The 21,851-nt window shown below is 33.3% G+C and overlaps 2 protein-coding genes across 2 annotated transcripts; both read right to left on the reverse strand.

The window, feature by feature from the left end:
- Window positions 1–8,484: 8,484 nt before the first annotated feature.
- LOC100814685 (protein JINGUBANG) lies at window positions 8,485–9,681 on the reverse strand. Its single transcript, XM_026128339.2, has one exon. It carries the CDS (start codon window positions 9,679–9,681, stop codon window positions 8,485–8,487), a length of 1,197 nt encoding a protein of 398 aa, XP_025984124.2.
- Window positions 9,682–17,013: 7,332 nt separating this feature from the next.
- On the reverse strand, window positions 17,014–20,456 carry LOC100815734 (carotenoid 9,10(9',10')-cleavage dioxygenase 1). The gene is made up of 8 exons (XM_041015120.1): window positions 20,228–20,456; window positions 18,821–19,000; window positions 18,561–18,639; window positions 18,363–18,444; window positions 18,171–18,233; window positions 17,928–18,066; window positions 17,569–17,818; window positions 17,014–17,054 (listed from the first exon to the last, which is right to left on the reverse strand). The coding sequence occupies exons 1-8, from the start codon at window positions 20,402–20,404 to the stop codon at window positions 17,014–17,016; spliced, it is 1,011 nt and encodes a 336-aa protein (XP_040871054.1). The 5' UTR covers window positions 20,405–20,456.
- Window positions 20,457–21,851: the final 1,395 nt, after the last annotated feature.

Consider the following 21,851-nt stretch of genomic DNA (forward strand, 5'->3'; position numbering starts at 1 on the left):
TGACTGACAAAAGCATCATTATCAATATTAAAGTTATTAACTTCAACAACTCCTTGGGACGGAGTTCGATCTCCATGAATTGACAAGGGCATGCATCTTTATGAGCAGAAGGGAGCATTAACCATGAAGACCCAAATTGCTAACCACCAAGCACTGAAGCAAACCAAATTGGCTATACTTCTATAATATACTGTATATACGAGAAAAAAGAGCATGTGCTACTGTCTCCACCTCATCTTTAACATGTGTTTGAATTGATGACGAGTTGAAATCACTGTAATTTTTTGGTACTGAACGTATTTTTGATGAATAAATTCAGTTTTGTGACATTTATTTACTCTCAAAAGTATATTTACATATTAAAATTTTGTCTTTAGACTTGATTTTATAGAAGTAAGACTTGAATTGCTTATACAAACACAATTTACAAACTTTAATTTAACCAACATTTAAGTTTAGAAATTTTAATCACACTAAATTAATAATATATATCAACCAAGAGTTTGATGAACTTGGTCTTGGTTTATTCAATACGTAAGCAATTATGACATTTTATAGGTCACTGCCGAGAGAAAGAATTTGGGTGAAAAATAAAAAGAAATAGAAAATAAATGTATAAATATAATTATAATTATTATCAGGGACAAATCCACTTATAATACAGTGTGGGGGCAATTAACCCCACAAACATTTTAACTTTTCTTAGTATAATTATTTTATAATTATAAATTATTTTCACAATTTAAAATATTTTAAAAAATAATTTATAATATTATTGTCCCCACAAATCGATCTACTCTTTTTTATTATTATCTCAATTAAATATTCTTAATATTTTCTTTCTTTTCTGTTTTGAATGACACATTTTGCACAGTATCCCAATAATTAGTTAAGAAATTTCTTTCAACCATTTCAAATTACCTTTTTTTAATCTATATAACTAAAATTCTCAATTGTCTATTCTGTCAATCAACTATCTTTAAATTAAATTTTAATATTTTAAAAAATAATATTTAAAAATAATTTCCTATCACAATTTAAATTGACTATATATAAATCCAAAATCTCATGTATGTATTTAAATCTATTTATTATAAATTATAATTATATATAATATATAAAATAAAATAGTATACCATTTGGTTGAATTGCTTCTAGATGATATATATATATATATATATATATATATATATATATATATATATATATATATATATATATATATATATATATATTATCTCAGTATATCCATTATGCTTTCGAGCCATTCTCAAGGCATCTCATGATAACTTTGAATCAAGATTTCTATAAACCATAAAGATAACCCCTTCAATTGATATCAATATTCGGTGTTCTGGTACACAAGATCCTCAGAAGAGGCGAGTGTAGAGCATACTAGCTGGTGAGAGGTTCAGATGATAATCATTATATAACTCAAAGTTTCAGAGAAGATGGAGTTTAGAGAAAAGTCATTTTAGTAAAAAGAGAGTATTATTGGATTCAGTGTGCCTAAACATACAGACTAGTCCCCTTCATATAGGAGGAGGACGAACACTAACATACAAAGTCTTATCCCGTGAAGGATAAGATTATTACAAAAGAAGATAACATAGAATCTAAAAGCAAGATAAGGTTGTGTAGACTTAAGATAAGGTTGATACGTAAAGCAGACACGTGGCACACGATGAGAAGGATATGATTACGATCATTCTTATCTTGAAAGTTACTCTCTCTACTGCACACCTTTATACAAGATTCCTTTAGCAGTCCACTAATCAGATCTGGTGGATAATGACAAGTTGTAAAGTTGCACTTTTGACCGGGTGAGACTTCCATACACTGGGTGACGATAAGAATATTGCTTTTTGTGTAACAATTCCTCTATCAATTAAGCATTGTAGTCTTCCAAGTCTTGTTCTAAAGCAGAATTGTCATCAACTAAATCTTCTACTTTTTGAAACTTAGGATCTGGAACATAAATCTCTATGCGAATTTGACTGTCCTTAACATTCTGAAGTATTATCCTATCAGTAGGATAACAATCCTTTGGTCTTTGGGATGAACTTGGTAGATCTGGGTCCAAAGGTCTGCGTGAATAATTGTTAATCTCATAGAGATGTCTCGCCAGCTAGTTCCGATAGCTTTCTTCTAAGGGATATGCTTCAAACGTTCCCCAGATTTGAGCTTCATTTCTAGATCAAAGTTTTCCTTGTTCCATAAAATAAGGACAGTGAATAATCACAATAGAAACCAAATTTCCTATGTGATCTTCTAAGATTCCTCTTTGTCTTTCAATGTCTAGAATCTGTTTCAGCTTCATACGCCACCAAGCTAAAGGAGAAAACCATTCTAACATTGTCCATAGAAAATATTCATCTTTATATGGATTTATCAAGATGTGGTATGTCATCAGAGGCTTTAAGGCAATAGGGATAGAGTATTGAACTGTATTACACCAAATAGCCCATATGGTTGGTTCACACAAATTCCATCCAATCTCTCAGAAGAGTTCAAATATAGCTCCAAAGGGTATCTTAGGGTCAAATATTTACGCGTGTATTTGAATCTCATGGTTTCATGAAGGAAATGGAAGTAATGGGACTTAGCATATTCAAGAATTTGTGTTGGAGTATGGGTAACTAACCCTGGAGGGAAAACCCTAATGGTTTTGGCTGTTTCAGCTAGGGGTTTTACCATGAATATCAACGGGAAGGAGTGAGTAGAAGTTATCACCTTAACAGTCTTGCTTGGTCTGGATAAAAAAATCAGGGATCAAATTATTCTTCCTTTTTATGTGTTTCACAGAAAAATCATATCTAGAGAACCAATCCTTGAGCCTTAAGATTTGAGGATCTAGTGACATCTTGTTTTTGAATTCCAAAATTTTAGAAATGAAGAATTATCCTTGTGTACTTGAAATTGATGTCCTCTCAGATGAAAATCAAATTTCTTGATTCCATTTTTTTTTACCGCCAATGCCTCTTTGAATGTAGTATGATAATGTTTCTCAGCTTCCTTGAATTGTCCACTGGCATGACCATAGTAATAATTCTTCTCCCCTTCTTATTCCATCAAAATAACTTCCCAGTAATGGTCACTTGTATCAGTCTGTAATATCTTTTGATCTGTCCCAGGAATCTTCAAGGCCGGAGGATTTTGAGCAACCTTTTTGAGCTCCTTAACTGCTATTGTCTGTTCTTCTGACCATGGAGAAGAATTTTTCTTCAAGAGTTTGGACAATGAGCTAGTATATTGAGCTGCTCTAGGGATAAAATCTCTGATATAATTTACAATTCCCAAGAATTGCTGGATTTGTTTGACTGTGAGGAATTCATCAAGAAAATTTAACAGCTCTTGAGCTATTTGAGGTTGAGGTTGACAGGTACCTCTGAAAAAATGCATCCCTAATAAATCAATTTGGGATTGAGCTAGCTGGATCTTTTTCTCTGAGAGCATGATCCCATGCTGATTGGCTATCTCAAAAAATTGATTCAACAAGTTTTTATGAGAGAATATCTTTTGAGAAGAGAAGGATGTCATCTATGTAAACAAGGGTGTTTTCCAGAATAGGTTCAAAAATCTTGGTCATGGTTTTCTGGAAAAGAGAAGGTGCTACTTTTAGACCAAATGGAAGGACTGTCCATTGGTACTGTGCATTTAGAATACAAAAGGCCGTCTTATACCGATCTTTTGGTTTTAGGTCAAGTTGCCAAAAACCTGATTTTAAATCAAACTTTGAAAATAAGTTTGATTCTCTGATCAAGGTAGGGAGAGAAAAAGCCTTTGGGATTGGAAACTTATCATCTTTGAGAAAATGATTGAGGGGCTTATAGTCAATGACCAACCTTTTCTTTCCTCTTAATTTTTCAGCTATTTTTACTACATAAAAGGCTTGGCATGCCCAATTTGACTGGGTTGGCTCAAGCAATCCTTGCCTTAGCAAATCTTGGCATTCTTGTCTGGCTGCCTGTGGATCTGAAGGTGACATCCCTGTATGGGTTGCCTTTGTTGGAGTGATATCTTCATTTAATCTAAATGGTAAATCAACAAAGTATTCTTTATTTTTCCATAAAGGATATGGATGCTTGAAATTTTCATGATTTTCTGCACATAAGGAAGAAATCTTTTGTTTAAACTCTCTCCAACTTCTGGTGGGGCTTCTACTAAAGAGAAAAAGCCTCATAATTTTTGAAAAAGGCTTGAAATCTCTTTTGAATTTGATCCCGATAGAATGTATTTGGAGTTTGTTGGCAAGCCTCCTTTTCCCCTTGGTGTCACCTGGCAGAATTTTCTTTTTCTTTGGTGAGTAGTGGCAAGCCTTCTCTTTGCATTTGATATCTAAGTAAGGCTTTTTGCATGCTTTGCTATACTTGACTTTTCTGTTCATGATATCAGAGAAATACTGGTGTTGTCTACATAATTTGTCAATGACCTCTAGAGTGAATTGATGGATTTGTCCCATGAACATGGTAGAAAAATCCATTTGGGTAGTTGCTACTATTTTATTTAACTCTGGTTGTATTTCTTCTAGTAATGAAGTCACATAAGTATTCTTTAGACTAGGATCATTGAGACCATTGAGAAGATAGAATATTTGATTCATTCTTTGAAAGTGTTTGTCCAAATCTTTTATTTTTAATGAACAACACCTCATCTCAAAGAATTCTTGTCTGATCTTTCTTTCAATGATTTTCCTTTCTCCAATAAATTCCCGATGGAGAGCTCCTAAAACACCTATAGTAGATCCCAATTCATGGAACTGGTTTTGATGAACGACTTCTAGATTGTGATACCACTCCTTCAGGGTTCCCGTCATCTGACAACAAAATTCTTTAATTACTCTATAAGGATCCGCATCTTTCATGAATTTTGTATCACGCCATGCTTACATCTCAATGAGTTTTTTCCTCCATTCCTTTGGGGGAGTATTGTTGAGACTTTGGCAAGTGCACCAAATCGCTCTTAAGTAGTAAAACTCGGAAGTCCGAGTATCGTTTCCGTAGGGATTTTATTGCACTTTATCAAATACTCATCAATTTGTAAGTATGAGTAAAAATAATAAAGACAGGAATAAGTGCAGGAATAGATTGCTCATGCTAAGTCGAATAGTTTAAAAAGGAAAGACAATTAATAAAAATGCCAAGACCGGACAAACCCAATTGGCCTACGATGCATGTAAATATGATATTCATTACCAATGCACTGATATTAGTTCTACCCACATCTGTTAATTACTTGCCCCTGATGCCTCACGTTGACAAGCCTATTTTAACTACCTATCTCCCAAATGCCTTTGCGAAGATTCAATAATTAAAATGCATTAAGGTTAAGTTCTAGATGTTGCTTAAACGCATGGGCAGTGAGTTATCATTCTATGCCTAGCAATGCTAACCCAAGGATTCTTTTCTTAGGATGTTCTGTTAGGTGTTACCCTTTCCCAAGTGTATAACCCCTAAAACTAATGCATGCATTAATTCTTAAATCCTTATTTGGAAATACCCTCCCCCGAGCGAATAAAACCCAAAAGAAATTTAAGAACAAATGCAAGATAACAAGAAAAGAATTAGAACAGAAAAACCAGGAAAAAATTCCCTTTGCATTGATAATTCTTGAAGCACACAGGCTCTAGCTAGGGGATTAGCCACTCATGGCCATTGAGGGCTTACAAATGGGGGTGAAAGAAAGAATGGGGATAATAAAAACAAAGAATATAAGGAAAGAAGGGAGAGCTCAGGCTTGGAGTGCTGAGAACAGTGCTCTAGATGAGGTGGTGGTTCCTTGGGACTGACTCTCTATTTATAGTTGCTGAAGTGGGCTTTTGGGCCTTCATAGTCGCGCTCAGCGTGACACCTTGCGCTTAGCGCGTTCGGATCGCGCGCTCAGCGCGCCTTGCAGGCTTAGCCTGTGCTTCTGTTGGATCGCGCGCTGGGCGCGTAGCTGGGCTTAGCGCGCGTAACGGTTTCTGCTTCCTCGTGCTTAACGCCACGCTTAGCGCATGCATTTGGTTGCTCGCTCAGCGCCTGACGCGCGCTTAGGGCTGGGCCTGCTTCAAAACTCTTTCTCTCTCTTCATTTCTGTTGCCCTTTTTGCTTAATGTAATCTCATTTTTCGTATCTGCAACCAGAAATTCAATTTAATTACTTTCTCAACTTTTAATTGTAAATAACTGCTAAATAATTAATTTTAAGCCAAAATTTGACTATTTAACTACTATTAATTTGTAATTATTTAGCAGTTATCAAGTATCGTCAAGAGTAAACCAAGGTCCTGCATTTGGTTTGGAGGATGAACTTGTTGAGATCAGTGGTTCTTCTTCTACGGGAGAGTCATAGAATGGTTCTTCCGTGGATCGAGCCATCAAAATGTTTGAGATGTCCATATACCCAACTTCTTCTTCTTCATCAGAATAAGGCTTTTCTGCTTCTGTTGAAGATTATTCAGATTGTTCTTTAAATTCATCCCAGTTTCATTAGATTCTTTTAAAGTTTCTGGCTTTTCTCTAGTTGATAACTGAGAATAAGGATCCTGAGAATCTTGAAAGTCATGGGGATCTTTCTTTAGAGTGTTTCCTAATTTTGTGGGAGATTCAACTGACTCTTGGGAAGAGATATTTAATTTTGTAGGTTTTTTCTTTGGTGGTTCTGATTTTTTCTTATAAGCAGAAGCTATAGGTAAAGACCATGATGGACTAGCTTTGGGAAAAAAGTAATCTAGAGGATTTTGGAATGGAGAATAGAAAGTAGGAGAAGGAGGGGCTAAAAAGGAGTAAGGATCTAACATAGATTTTTGTTTTTCTATCATCTTTGACTCTATGTCTTAATCCAGATCCAAATGCTGGACTTGGGCTTTGAGCCTCCTTATTTCTCTTTCCTTGGCGTCTGAAACCACTCCAAAAGTGGTCTTTCTTCCTTCTTCTTCAAGCTTAGAAATTTCTTTGGAAAGTTAATGATATTGTTTCTTCATCCTTTCAGACAAATGTTGTAACCTTTCATCATTTGTGCTTGCTTGGGTATAGATCTTGTCAATTTTCTCATCTATCTTCTTCAAGGGATGATTCTGGGCTCTAGCATTATCTATCTGTCAGTTTAAGACTTCTTCAGCTTGGCTAGGAGATTTAAGCTTCCCTTCTAGTCCTACTTTTGTAAAAATTATGTAGAACTTAGTTGAAACTTTTGTCATTAGGTCTGTCTTTCTGTCAAGAGATGGAACGCTGTAGGTACTTTAGGGATCTTCAAAGATGGATGATGGATGATTCCATTCAAGAATTTCTGTCAGCCTTTTCTCCTTCCAAATTTTATGATAAATTAATATTACCCTCAATCTACTGAATGTGACTGATTATTGTACCGTACTCTCTCACGTGTCATAATCACCTTCCTTGCTCCTTGGGTATACCCCTACTCTCTCTCGCAGTTATCACCATTCACCTTCCTTTTTGTCTTTGCGTTGTACGTTACACAAGTCAAGATTGCTGTCACGAAGTCGTCCATTAATGGCAAGTCTGCACTCGATCTGCAGCAAGTACTTGTTGCATTCCTCGCTAGCTACTACACCACCGAAGAGCGTTGGTACGTAATTCTTCATAAATCATCCATGTACAGAAAAACAATGCTAGCTACTACGTGTTCACATGGTTTTCAATTTCAATTGCCATTTTATCATCACAATGCATGGCATTAGGAAAAATTTCAGAAAAATGTGACTAAGGCAGTAAAACCTTTATATTATATGTATTGCGGTGGCAATAGCAGGTATATCATATATAGAGACAGCAATTTAAAAACCTTGCACATACATATATATCAACTCATCGGCTACCGAAAAAAAATACTAACTCATTCATTTTATTTATTTATTTAATAGTAAATTTCAATTCATCCTAAACCATTGACGCATTCTATGCGTACCCATATACTGTTTTATTTCAAGACAAGGTTATTAAACTATTTAAAGTAAAGTAATAGCAGCTAGCTAGTTACGAACTAACTAACAATTTCCGTATATATATATACTCCTATACCTAAGTATAATACAGAGCTAGAAGAGATATTACAAGAAAAATGTGACATGCTTGCTTCCGGTTATCCTTTTACTCCTTGAGCTAGCGTAGGGGAAGACATATTTATCAATGATGATCAAGGTTTTTTTTTTTTTTTTTTAAAAAAAATCATCTCGGTCACGGTTTAATTTCCATGCCTTCTTTGATATTGCGAGAAATTGCAAATAAAACGTTATCATAATTACTGTGGCCTCAGACATTCTAAAAACCTTCACGTTGTGGCGGAAAACCTTGATGCTGACTATTAATCCTACTGAAAATAGCTACCTTGAAGCTTCTTCTCGACCCAGGAAGGCGACAGAACCGGGCTCATGTCGTAGTCCCTAATCTTGACCCTAGTGGCGGCTTCACACTGGTCACTATAGTCCATGCACATCTTTCATCGCGGCAATACACTAATCCTCCATACCTTAATGTCTGTCAAACTAAGACACGCAATTCCCAAGAAAAATCACCATCACAACCTTTTCCATCTCGAGGCACGCAGCCAAGCACTTCACTGGCCCTCTATGTCCATCCAAAACCGTCAAACACTCGTGGTAGCAACTCCCTTCCTCTCTCCTCCAAACCCTAATTGTCGTGTCCTCTGACCCACTGAATATCATGTTCCCAACCGTTGCTAGACAAAGAACCGCAAAACGGTGACCCTGCAAGAACCCTCCGTGGTTGAACCTATAACACAACCTTTCCTTCTCCCAAAAATTTATCATCCCATCTGAGGAACCTGAATAGTGGAAACAGTGGTTGAACGAGCAACTCAATGCAAGGGCATTGACCGGTGAAGGTTGGAACTTTAGAGTCATGGTAAGAGTGTGAGAGTCTTCAGTGTAAACCCTTCTCCATATCTTCACCGACCCGTCAGAGGAACCGGTGAAAACACAACCATCGTCTTGGTTCACCAATATGGCGTTGACATTATCCTCGTGTGCCACGAACGAGTCAACGCATTTTCGATCTGAAACACGCCACGCCTTCACTGTTCTGTCGTGGGAGCCAGTGTACAAGAGACCCTCAGAGTGGTAATAAGCCATGCAAGACACAGAATCTTTGTGCTTTGGCGTGTTTTTTCCTCTTGAGGGGAACAAAAGAATAGAAGTTTTTCTAGGGAGTGTACCTACTTTCTTGGACTTGAAGCTATCCGAAACGGTGAAGGTCCATATTCTTATCTTGTGATCCTTGTGCGTGGAGAAAAGCATGTTGCTATAAGCCAAAATGGCTCTCACCTCACCAGAGCTTGCTTTGAGGTACCCTCTGTCCATGCAATCTGGTTGCTTCCACACGCGAATTCTACTACTATTTGAGCCGGTAAAGACTAAACCCTTTGAAGCTGCAATTGCGTAGATGTTACCTTCGTGGCGGTGGAGCGAAGCGATGCAGTGATAAAGAAGAGAAGGTGAAGGGGTTGGGAGAGGGGAAAGTGTCCATGGTGAATCTGGCATCATCATAGGGAACATGCCATCGGAAGTAGTAGTGCTTGAAGGCCTTGGAGGACTGAACTGAACGTCTTGTTCGCTAATCTCTCTGTGGGTTTGGACGCGAAGGTGGACGGGGGATTGTGGCGGTTGTTCTGGCTTTTCGGTGTCCATTAGGCTGAGGAGGGTTCTCTTGCCATAGAAATCCATGACATGGTGATGGGAAAAGAATAGGTTCTTGGGATTAAAGAAACTAAACTACTACTATAGTACGTAGCTATAGTATAACTTTACAATTATCCTTCACCGTTGGGATATAAACAAACATAATAAGGGTTTGGATGATGGGTGGCGTGTATTTATTAAGGTATAAATGTTTCTCAACTGTTCTCTTATTGTCGTGCTCGAATCTGCATGGTTGGACCCGAGTGACCCACCATCACCCATCTTTGGTTCAGTTTTTCTTTTTCCATGCTACTGTAAGAGTAAGACCGAGGAAGGGATTAAGCAATATGTCAAAAAGTCTCATAGGGGAACCTCTGAATAAATTGATTTTCTCCTTTGTTAATATAGATTAATCATCGATGTGAAATTCTTATCTGAGATCAATATATTAAGCATCTATGGAACTGTATATAAGTCTTATGCTTAATTACACTTTAGTTACCTAATTATAGTCAATATGCAATTTTGCTTCTTAACGTACAATTTTTTATTTGAATTTACTCCTTAATTTTTTAAATATTACAATTAAGTCCTTCAAATTGTTTCAATTAATTGCTGGGATCAAGCCATCCTATCAGTTTGTTTCCTTTACTTAAAAATTTGACTTTTTTCCCTCAAAATATGAATGAATTGAACTTGTTAAACTATCTTATAAAACAAAAATTGGTCGTAAGAATCAGATTTATATTTTACATGGAGGTGAGTTTGAATCTTAATAACAATATAATGATGTCGTTAATAAACAATTTATAACTCCTTTTATAAATACTTAGTGAGTCTATCTTAAAATATGTCCTGCTCTTTAATGAATTCTCGAAATTTAATTTATTTAAATTTTTTTATAAATAAATAATTTTTTACTCAAAACTTAGCTCTATATATTTTTTAATTTATGCCTTCATTGGCCTTTGCTGCTAGCCATCCACTCGTTTGTCGTTTGGCCTAGAGAAGAGTGCAGGACAAACGTGGAGGACAATATAACGTCGAAGTATCAATTGGGTAGTTCCATCATCAAGCTGACCAACTACGAGAGGAACTTTCCGATTTCTATTAGTATGTGGCTGGTAGAATTTTAATGTTCAGCATTGAATTTTGTGAATATTGGTTACCGGATACGTAACTTCTTGTGACTTGTTCATGTTGAAATGATTGTTGTAACTTTAATATTACCTTGTGAAGTTAGAATATAAATTTCACCGGCAAATTAATTGACTGCCAAAAGGGCTTATGGAATATGCAAATATGGACTTGATTGCGGAAGAACTCTGCGTGTGGATTAGCATCAGATCGATATGTTTAATTAACTTATAAGTAACATTCTCCTAAAAAAAAAACTTATAAGTAGCGTTATTTTAATAACATTTTTGTTTACATTCTTTTAAATATTTGTTTATCATACCACTTATCTCGCATTGTTATTTTCTATATTCTTTCTACTTATTTTTTTCTTAATTTTGAACATTCTTATATAAAAGGGTATATATCGAGTTGAGTTTATACCTATTACCTTATTCAAACTAACATTAACAATATTATACAATAGTGTGAAGAAGGAAAACAGGTTAGAAGGCATGTAGGCTCTGTCACTAAAATCCTTGTCAGAGTTGGGTGGTTCAGTTGCAACTGTGGTTATAGCGTCCAACGGTAGCAGTTCACTGCATTTAATGCGGTGGCTGGTAGTACTACATCAAATGATCAACAATCTAAATTTCATAATAAAATAATAAAAAAGGAAAAATGGCACGAGGCAATTGCAATTTGCAACTAGGAACGTTCGTGTCACGTATTGGAATTTGAAGTGAATTTATCATTATTTTTTGCTACTTAAAATTTTGATAAAACAACTATTTGTATTTAATTTGATTGAATTTAACAATATATGAAAAAATGTGGCAATTCAATTTATTAACATTATATCGTTACCAATTTTTTTTATTAACTATTAAAATTAAAAATATGTATAAAATTACGATTAAGATATATTTTATAAGATATATATATATATATATATATATATATATATATATATATATATATAAACAAATTATATTAATATTAATATATTGTATTACGTAAAATGTTATTTACCAAATTAAAATCAATTCTAATATTATTTATTAAAAATATAAATATCAATATTAAATTAAATTGATATGGAATATAACACTTAATTTGTCACTTTCATTAAAAAAAATGTACTATTTACTAATGTCCTTTCCTTATTTCTCAGGATTAACCACGCCGTTTGGGAGAGAAACCACGCACTGTGCGGACAGACTGGCCAATGTAAACCTGGTGCTAGAGCCTCCTAGTTTCAAGGATCACAATGTATCTAACTATGTCTTAAACTGTTAAACATATGAATGAATAACTATGGTGGTCTATGGTACTGTGTAATCAAAGTTCAAATACCCTATAGTGTGATATGTGGTGCTTCATGTGAAATGAATAACTATCTTGTGAGTAGGGGCGGAGCTATAGTGTGAAATTAATGCTTGATGTGACTCTTATGCAACATTTTATGTGTAAAATAACATTATGAAAGGACTTTTTAATAATAATGGGCATGGATACTTCAAAAATTTTAAATTTCATTATTTCATATGCAATTTTTATATGTATAAATAAAATGTTTTTTTTAAATTCACCATTTTATAATCTAAATGGATAAATGACTCATTATAATAGATTATTAATTTATGCAGCACAAATTAATAATTAAAAAAAATTGTATCAAACCCTCTTATTCTCTTATATCAACAATGAAAATATTTAAAATCTTATCACTTTCGTAAGTGTCAAAGCAATTAAGTATTACGACGATAACAAGTTGGTTGACTTAATATTGATGTTTTGTTCATAAGAAAACTATCACTTGAATATGAATTCAATATTTTTTATGAAGAGATTAGATGTTATATGGTTTGACTTGACTTCATGCTGAAAAGAGTTCTCCCTCACACTATTTTTACTTTTATTTTTTTTTAAATATTTTGCATAGTGACGGTAAATAAGAGGATCGCACTATCTAGGATCATAATCTCATCTATCTAGGATCATAATCTCATCTGTTTCGTTGAAAATAATTAAAATTCTACTTCGGTTAAAATTAATCTTACATTAAAATATATAAGTGAGGAATAACCTTCATCTCTTAAACTAACTTTTGGGATTGAGTTAGGCTGAGTTAAATCATGGGACCTAAGTGAAAGCATAGGTCTCATGATTTATAGAGTGGAAGATGTTGGCCTCTAACTAGAAAAGTAAATGTTTGAGCTTGAGAAGCTTCTGGCCTAGTGAATCCGTAAAACTCACTAGGATAAGTGATATTATTAAACCAGACAAAGCAACAAGCAATAAAACAAAAAACAAGGCAATGCGTGAGGCAGCAGCCGATATAAGACTTGAATATTTTCCTAACATGTTTTATGTAAATTCCTTTCTTGTTTTGCAAACAATTGGACTGTTCTTCGATCCAATTATCCTTCCCCATTTGTGCAAACCTTGGAACATTAGCAATCTCAGACATGCACCTCTTCTCCGCAGGATTATTCAGTGTCGTAAACAAGTTTTCTTTCTCATTAGAACTCGAAGTCCCATGAAACCTTCCACTAGGGTCGGTGGATTCCAAAGGACAGGAACTGAACCTCGTGCTGCAAACTGTTTGAAAATAAAATAAAAAATGAAAGAAAATAAATACGAAGAAGATGCATAGTCTTGAATTAAATAACAAAATAACAATAGCTAAATAAATTTAATTGACAACACATGAATAATACATTATAACATACAATAAGCACAGGGAAGAAATAAATTAGGGGAAGAAAGATATAGCTTGGGTTGAAGCGCGTAAACGTTATCCTTAGAGAGAAAACGCCCCCACTGCACGGGTAAGAAATTCTGATTGCGCTCCTCTCCCAAGATACGACAACCCGTTGGTTCCGATCGTATACAGCGAAAGGATCCCCGAACCTTATGAACACCAATGTTCTTACTCTCAAGAAATAAATTATTTTATAAGAGAAGAAATAGAAAATTTTGGGAGAAAGAGATAAGATTGTAGCTCTGCTATCTTGTTAAAAAGGAGGAAAGAGAAGATATAGACACAAATCACCTTAAGCATCGTTGAAAATTAACCTACAGTTGTCAAAACTAGTTGACTCATTCAAACAAAATCTTAAAAAAATCTAAAATAAATATTTTATTTTATAAAATAAAATTAATATAATTAATATATATTTATAAATTTTAAATTAAAACACAAATATTTACCGACACAAACATCATTAATCATCTCACTATTCAATGACAACAGGTCCGAAGAATTAAGATCACTCCACCTGCTCCTCGTAAAAACATCAGAGATAACTATCTTATGATTCATCACGTGCTCATGTTTGTTCCACTTTGAAGCACCACCACCTTGGTCAACAAGTAGTGGTTCTTGTTTCTTGCACTTGCCCACGTCCCAAAAGCCTTTTCTCGATGACCCTCGATTAGATGGCTCTCTCTCAACGAAGATTTCAAGGTTTGAAATATCCTCCGTGGGATTCGAAGGAACTCGAAGGAACCTCGAGCTTAATGAATAATTGAGGTTCTTCATGTCCCCTGCTTCAACCCTGCGTCTACAAAGAGGGCACGTAGAGTGGCTTTCAAATCACTTGTCAATGCAATTCATGTGGAAAGCGTGCTTGCACTTTGGAAGAAGCCTTAGAGTCTCCGTGTCCTCAAATTTTGAGAGACAAACCGTGCATTCTAGGCCTTCTTTGGAACCCTTAAGGGAAGAAAACTTGAAGTAAGGAAGTGTTTCAATTACTTGTTTGTCAATACCAGAAACTCTAGACCTTGGTCGAGTTAGGCCCTGAAAGTTTTGGAGATTTGAGTTTTGCCTAAGGAGTTCATGAGGGATAACTCGACAGAATTTAACATAGAGAAGTAAGGGAAATGCTATGGCAAACATTGTGGTGAGAACTGCTATTATTATTCCCTTGCTTGGATGAACCATTTGAGGGAGTTCTGGCAGGTTCTTTTCTTCACTATCTTTGGCTTGGGATTGAACATTGGAGGGGAGAGAAAGAACCAGCACGAACATTATTAGCAAACGGTTCTTAAAGGGGTTGAACTTGAGGGTGTTACTGTTACACATCTTCTGAAGAGAAGATCTTAATTACCAGATTTTGGTTCTCTCTTTTTTATTCTTTTCTTACTAAATAAACATTTCTGAGGGGAAATCAGTAATGGCTGCTACTACATGATTGGCATAACATAGCATAGCATCTCTCCACTGGTGTTTGTCCAACGAATGCAGACAACTTTGGAAAGCTTTCAGTGTTGTCTTTCTATTTTACTATAAAAGTCCCCACCCTAGGCCTGCACGCTTTTTATGCTGTTGGTTTTTGTAGTGCGTTGTCTTGGTCAATTAATTAGAACATCTTCTGGTCGATGAAGACAAAAGCATGCATCAGCTTGGAGTCCTGTCTCTGATCCAAAAAACGTTGTCCATGATTGACATATTATACAATAGCCATATGTGATTAGCATATGGTCGGTTTCTGTCAATCATTGCTCCAATTAACGCTTGTTGAATCTGTATTGTTTACTTTTTTTTTCGTATTGAAACTTTGTTTATTGGAGAAAATAAACGATGCTTATGCAAACTCGACAAGTGCCTATATAGAGAGAGTTGGAGTGTCATTTTAAGGGACATATACCAGTAGCAATTAGGTAATTTATCTCTATTTGAGCTAACCTTTCATGAAATAAAATTTATAACAGTTATGATTAACAAATTAATCAATTACGTACACAAACTTTTTATTCAACGGCTTTTTTTCCCTAATTGAAAATTCTAATTCTTTAAAGATTCCCAATTAAAACAAGCACTATATTCAAAAATTGGTGAGAAGAATATATTATTTAATTGATTCAACAGAATCTGAGTTATTATAAATTCATTTGATACTATTTTTTATTGTGACAAAATAAAAAAATGATTCAAGAATCTTTAAGGTCTCATAATTATTGATATTTTTTTCGAATATTCTCAATCATGTTGCTTTATTCCAAATCTAATCCTTATTCTAATCTCCCAATATAGAAAAATCAATCTATTAAAAGCAGCTAGCTTATAAAGTCATTAAAATTAGAGATAAGTTTAATCAATTTAAAAGAAATAAACTTGAATTAACAATAACAATTCAGATTATACAAGGTTAATGTTAAGGTTAAGATAACTCATCTCCTAACAGCAAATCCTGAGTAATTACAAGACCTCAGTCAATATCAACAATAAACTATATATGTTTCAGAACTTCCGTTAATCTTTGTTACTACACGCAATTTTAATTATGATCATTTCAATTTTCTCTTAAAATAGCTACTCAGATAGACTTGAAAAAAAAGAAGAAAAAATCTACTCAGATGTATTGTAATTCATTCAATGCAGCCCTCCTTACATTCTTTGTTTCCATGTGTGTTATAAAAAAAAGTAGTAGAAATAACAAAATTCACATGCTAATTCAAGAGGCCTCTTAATTCTTAATTTGCCAATTACCATTTGCACATTAAATATCTATAAGAGAAATAAATATAATTTACCCTTTTATTTTATATAACTGTACTAAGTAGATAATAACATGAGATACATCAGCCATCAACATTAGTGACTAGAGTTGCAAATTAATACGGACAACACATCACAATCCTACCGCGCCTACAATGAGAGTGGCATGAAAGCTCCGTGAAATCCATATGGAACTCTGAAAGGCATGGTAATTTTGGCAACTGCCTCACCAGAAAACTTCTTTGTTTCAATTATATGAACCTATTAAGAAAAATAAAGAAATTAAGGTGCTAGCTAATATATGATTCTTAGCTGGATCATTAGATCAATTAACTTGTACATGACCACACATAAATCAATTGACCTACTTGAGATATGCCGGTATCTTCATTGTGAACAAAAGTGATTATCCAACCATCATCTTCTTCAATACCACCTTCTTTAGGGACAAAGGCAGATCCAGTGCAAAATACGTTTCTTTCAAACCTATGGTATTCCACCCTTATAGGCTTTTGTTGTGTATCTCCCTGATTTGCACATTTGAAAGTTGATACTTTTAACGGGGAAAAATGTGTTTTTTATATGTACATATAAAAGAAAAGTAATCACATAATCAAATTCTAGGTATTTCATGCCATCTTTTACCTTTGGAAATTCTGAACATGGTTCTCTAAAGTATAGCTTCGCTAAAGCTCCATATTTAGGAATATCTAAATAGTCAAACATAAAACGTATTATCAATTACGAATCTAAGTTTATGGTAATTTGAGTGTTGGTTCTTTAAAGACTTTGAGACCTTCACAAGATCAAAGAACCAAGAACGAGTACAATAAAGTATAAAGTCAAGATCTACAACAAGATTTTACGTGGTTCAGCAATGTGTTTACATCCACAAAAAAGTGCAGCTCATCATCATCACATTTATCATAGAGATTACAAGTTCAATACAAGTAAAAGCTAGCTTTAATCTCGATTTTTTTTCTAACAAAACCTCTCTCAATTTCCTAGCTCTCTATTTCCTTTTGAACTCTCTTTCTCTCTATGAAAATCTCCTTATCTTCTCATTTACATGATCAAGTATTTATAGACACAAGTTGCTAACTTTAGGAGCAAAAGATTTTCCTTTGGCGCCAAATCACCAATTCAGTTATGACAACTGAATTTATGTCATGTATGTCTACCGGGATGACATCAACTAATTCAATCCTTCACATTTGTAGCTTTGTTGATTTTGAGTCACATTCCACATAGGGGTTATAGTAATTGTTAAATAGTTAAAGGATAGAGAAAAATGTGTTTTAAGGAATTACCTGCAGCATAACTTGCAGCGGGATCAACCACTTGTGTGTATCCGTATCTATTCTTAATTCCTGTAAAACTTGCATTAATTACGGGAAAATCCATAAACTGTTCTGGTCCAGTGATATATTTTTCCTTAACCTCCCCACTTTTTATGTTTAATCGCCATTCATAACACCGAGAGAACATCGTAGATTCATTTAGACCATCTTCAGGTCCTGGAATTATTGAATCTAATGCTCTACAACCCCACAACACAACCTGGTACAACGTATAGAAAGTTTCTCAATTTTGCAGCTAATTGCCTAGATCGAGTATCTGAAGAAGTTCTTGGTTAGCTTCAAATATTAATTTCTTGTGGACAAGTTACCTCATGACCATCCTCAAAGGAATTGATGATATGAAATGTGCTATTAGGTTCCACCTCAAACCACTGGGTTGATTTTTCATCACCATAGAGTGGCATTATCCCAATCCTGGCATATTTTTCCTTCTCGTACTTGATTAATCTACATGCAATAATATGGAATGCTAATTTCATCTACAAAGATTTTATCATTTTATGTCATAGTCTACATACATGTGTGTGTAGTCAATATGTATTTATACTCACGGGCCTCTTTTAAGTAGTCTGTTTGAATCTACAATCAGTGGAAGATCCAATATCGCTATATACCTGCTAACCAAAAACATAGCAATGATTGATGCATTAGTTTCAATACGACAATTGTCATTCTAGTCAATATAGCCTTGGCTTATAATTAACTTCATTCTTTGGTTTGATAATGAATGCTACATATTATACCTGCTTGTGATACCTATATCATGGCATAAAGAGCATCTGTCTAGTTTTATGTCTTCTTTATGAACTAATTCCTTTCCATCAGCTGAAAATGGTTAATAAAGGGTATATATGTTATCAATATCACACATCAGCACAACCATTTTATCAAAATCAATGAGTACTACAGTATATTATTAGGAGTTTAAAGCATATATATACCAGAAACTATTCCAATTTCAAGATAAGGTTTAGTTGCATCTACGCCAAAAATAACCAGCTCTCCTGTGCCTGGAACTTTCTGTAGTATTAAACATCAAGAAATTTTTATTAAGCACACAATAATTGAGAGTGTGAGAGAAAATCTTAACCTTCGTATATATAGTTGTATAATAACTAAGATTAACTCTACTCACAGTGACACTACAGTCACACTACTTTGACTAGATATATACCACACACACGTTACACGTAAAAGAAACCTTGGGGTGACTGGCGAAAGGACGATTGCATGCTCCATTGACATCCCAGTATTTCAATGTACTTAGTGTGTAGATGTCAATTTCTTGCGGCATGTGATTCTCCGAAACCGAGTAGAACTTGCCCGAATGCTCAAACACATTGGTGTTGCTATAATCTTTATTCAGTTGTCCAAATCTCAACTGTGAATGAAATCCACAAGGTGAAAATTCAAAACTAGCTCGTTTGTGAGATAACTTAATTTCAGGTAACCATGCATGAACTCTCTCACACCAGAAACTTAAAAGGTACTAATAATTAGGGGTTGAATTTGTCTTAATTACTTTGATCTACCTGTATATAATGGTATTGTTTAACTTCATTTTTATTTGGGATAATTTGAAAACCCCATAATAATTTAATAAAATTCTTACTATTTATAAATGCACGGCTATTCAACAAGGGTTTCAATTGACATATTTTGCTTTAGAAATATACTTGCTAATCTTAACTAATTCAATACATATATAATTGGGCACTTCATGCATGTTTATTTTAGTTTGATTTTGGAAAAGAACAAAAATGTAATTTTTGATCTATTATGTTTTAGTATTTTTTTTTTACTTTGGTGTATTAAGTTTTAAAAAAATTATTTTATACTTTTTATGTTTTTGAAAATTTTATTTTAATAGTTTCTTTTATTTTCCATTAACAACATTAGTGTTCCATTTAATGCTTAAAACACTGACAGAACACTAGTCTTTTAAAAAAAATGAAAAAAATAATTAAAATGAAAATTTTAATAAAATGCATTTTTAAAATTTAATGTATAATATGAAACTTTTGAAAATATAAAAGATTAAAATAAAACTTTTAAAATTTAATGTATCAAAATAAAAAAACATTAAAATATAATAGACCAAAAATTATATTTAACCTTCTAAAAATAATTGCCTTTTAAGTTTTCTTTGAAACTTTTTGGAAAATAATTAGTTGTTTGTACATGAAAAATATTAAAAAAGATAAATAATTAAATTTGTTTTCAAAAATATAATGCATTAATAGATTGATTCCTGAAAGATGAAAAATATAAATTTAATTTTTAAATGCACAAAAAGTGTGATAAATTAATTCTTAAATTTATGAGATCATTTTATCATTAAGTTATAATATTCAATGATCAATTTAAAAATAAATTATATATTTTAAAGATCAATTTGATAATAAGTTACAAAATTTAAGAATTAATTTGTCATTAAATTATTTAAGACTAATTTGTCACACATTTAAATTAAATTTGAATTATTCACCTTTTAGGAATTAATTTGTTAGTATCTCACATTTTTATTGACAAATTTAACTATTTATCTAATAGGGTTTGTTATCTTCCAAAGACTGATTATTTTGAACATGTGCTTAAAAATGCTGACCCCGTTTAGAAGCATAGAAGACAAAACGGCCAATGAATCTCCTTTTACGGCAGGGAGAAACAAAGGCTTGGCACTTTGTTTCTCAAGCTTGTAAGTTTCAGTTTCAACATATCTGTTGTTGTAGACGATGGTGTAGCACCCGTCACTTTCCCTTTTGAAATACAAAGCATGAAGCATTCCTTCTCCTTCCACCCACACGCTATTTGTCCTCCCCAAGATAGACTTGGATGATTTCAATCCTCCAAAGAGTGGGTTTGGTCCTGTACGTATATATAGCAATATACAAAGATGAATATAAATAAATAGATTTTAGTTCTTTACATTTACTTACTTTTTCTTAAAATTTAATTTCTTTTTTTGATTTTTTCTATCTAGTTCTTTCTTTTCCATCACAGTATTCGTCACAATTTTTCACTTGCACTTCCTCTCTTTTATATTTCTTTTCATTCTAGCTACTTCATTTTATTTAGATGTGAAAAAATATTACATTAAATATAATAGTTAAACAAATTTGTTTATATGAAAAGTGTTAACAAAATATTATTTATTTTCGGTTAAAATTTATCAGAGAATACAAAAAATTGTAAGTCTCACTTTATTTATATAATTATAATTTTATAAATTTTAATCAATAGTTTAAAAATTATATTAAAAGAATTGTGTTCCTAACCCTACACTTGTCTAGATACATAGCAAACAGACTTGTGTTCACTTTCTTCTCATCAAATCTTGAAAGGATTGAATGCATCACTGCTGGAACAACTTATTCATTCTTTTTAATTGTGCTAGGGCCGAGTGAAAATGAACAAATTATATTTTATCCTTTCCCACGTCCATAGTGTGTAAAGGCAATTTCTGATTGTATAGTTAGACACTCATGTTCATTTTTTTATATATCAACAAAAACAACTTCATAGATAGAAAATACAGGATATAAAGGATCGATTAAGGGGTACCAACACTTACAAATTAAGAGAATTTTTTGGTATAATAATATCCCCTATTGTACTAGAGAATATATCCTCCAACCCACTAGGCACTTAGTTCATGATTAATTAAGAGAAAATGTTAAGGCACGTCATATAATTTATGGGAAACTGTTATGCTAGAATCAAGCACAGTTAATTACGTTTATATGAAAAAACATATAATATAATAAGGCAAAACAAATTTAAAATAAAAACATTTTTATTAAGAGGTGAAAATTTGTATTATTTATTATTTTTTATGTTCTCTTATGATTTATATAATAAATATATTTTTTAATTCATTAACCAATTAATACTCTAGAAAATTATTTTTTGACACTAGTTAGCAAAATGTTACATAATTTTTTGACAAAAGAATTTATTATTATTATTATTATTATTATTCATAAGATGGAAATTAATTCATTTCGGATAAGATTATTATGATACTTTATTTTTTTTTAACTCATAAGGGATATAATAAAAGTGTGAAAGAATTTTCTTTTCATTTCCCCATTTTAAGCACATGCATGCACCCAGCTAGAGTTCAAAAATTCATAGTACGTACGGACCATTTCTAATGAAGACACCCTCTGGAAAGTGATCTGGTATGTCACCTTCAATGTTAGTGATAGCCACGGCTTCCCCTAACTCCT

This window comes from Glycine max, chromosome 4 (assembly GCF_000004515.6).
Source record: "Glycine max cultivar Williams 82 chromosome 4, Glycine_max_v4.0, whole genome shotgun sequence".
NCBI classification, from domain to species: domain Eukaryota; kingdom Viridiplantae; phylum Streptophyta; class Magnoliopsida; order Fabales; family Fabaceae; genus Glycine; species Glycine max.

Excerpts from the sequence above, each read along its gene's own strand:
- LOC100815734 (XM_041015120.1), bottom strand. The coding sequence starts at position 20,404 with ATGCTTCATGCTTTGTATTTCAAAAGGGAAAGTGACGGGTGCTACACC. Across the intron at positions 18,640-18,820 it reads CTTTCGCCAGTCACCCCAAG|AAAGTTCCAGGCACAGGAGA; the intron begins GTTTCTTTTACG and ends TTAATACTACAG. Across the intron at positions 17,055-17,568 it reads CGCTGCAAGTTATGCTGCAG|GTCTCAAAGTCTTTAAAGAA; the intron begins GTAATTCCTTAA and ends GATCTTGTGAAG.
- LOC100814685 (XM_026128339.2), bottom strand. The coding sequence starts at position 9,681 with ATGGATTTCTATGGCAAGAGAACCCTCCTCAGCCTAATGGACACCGAA.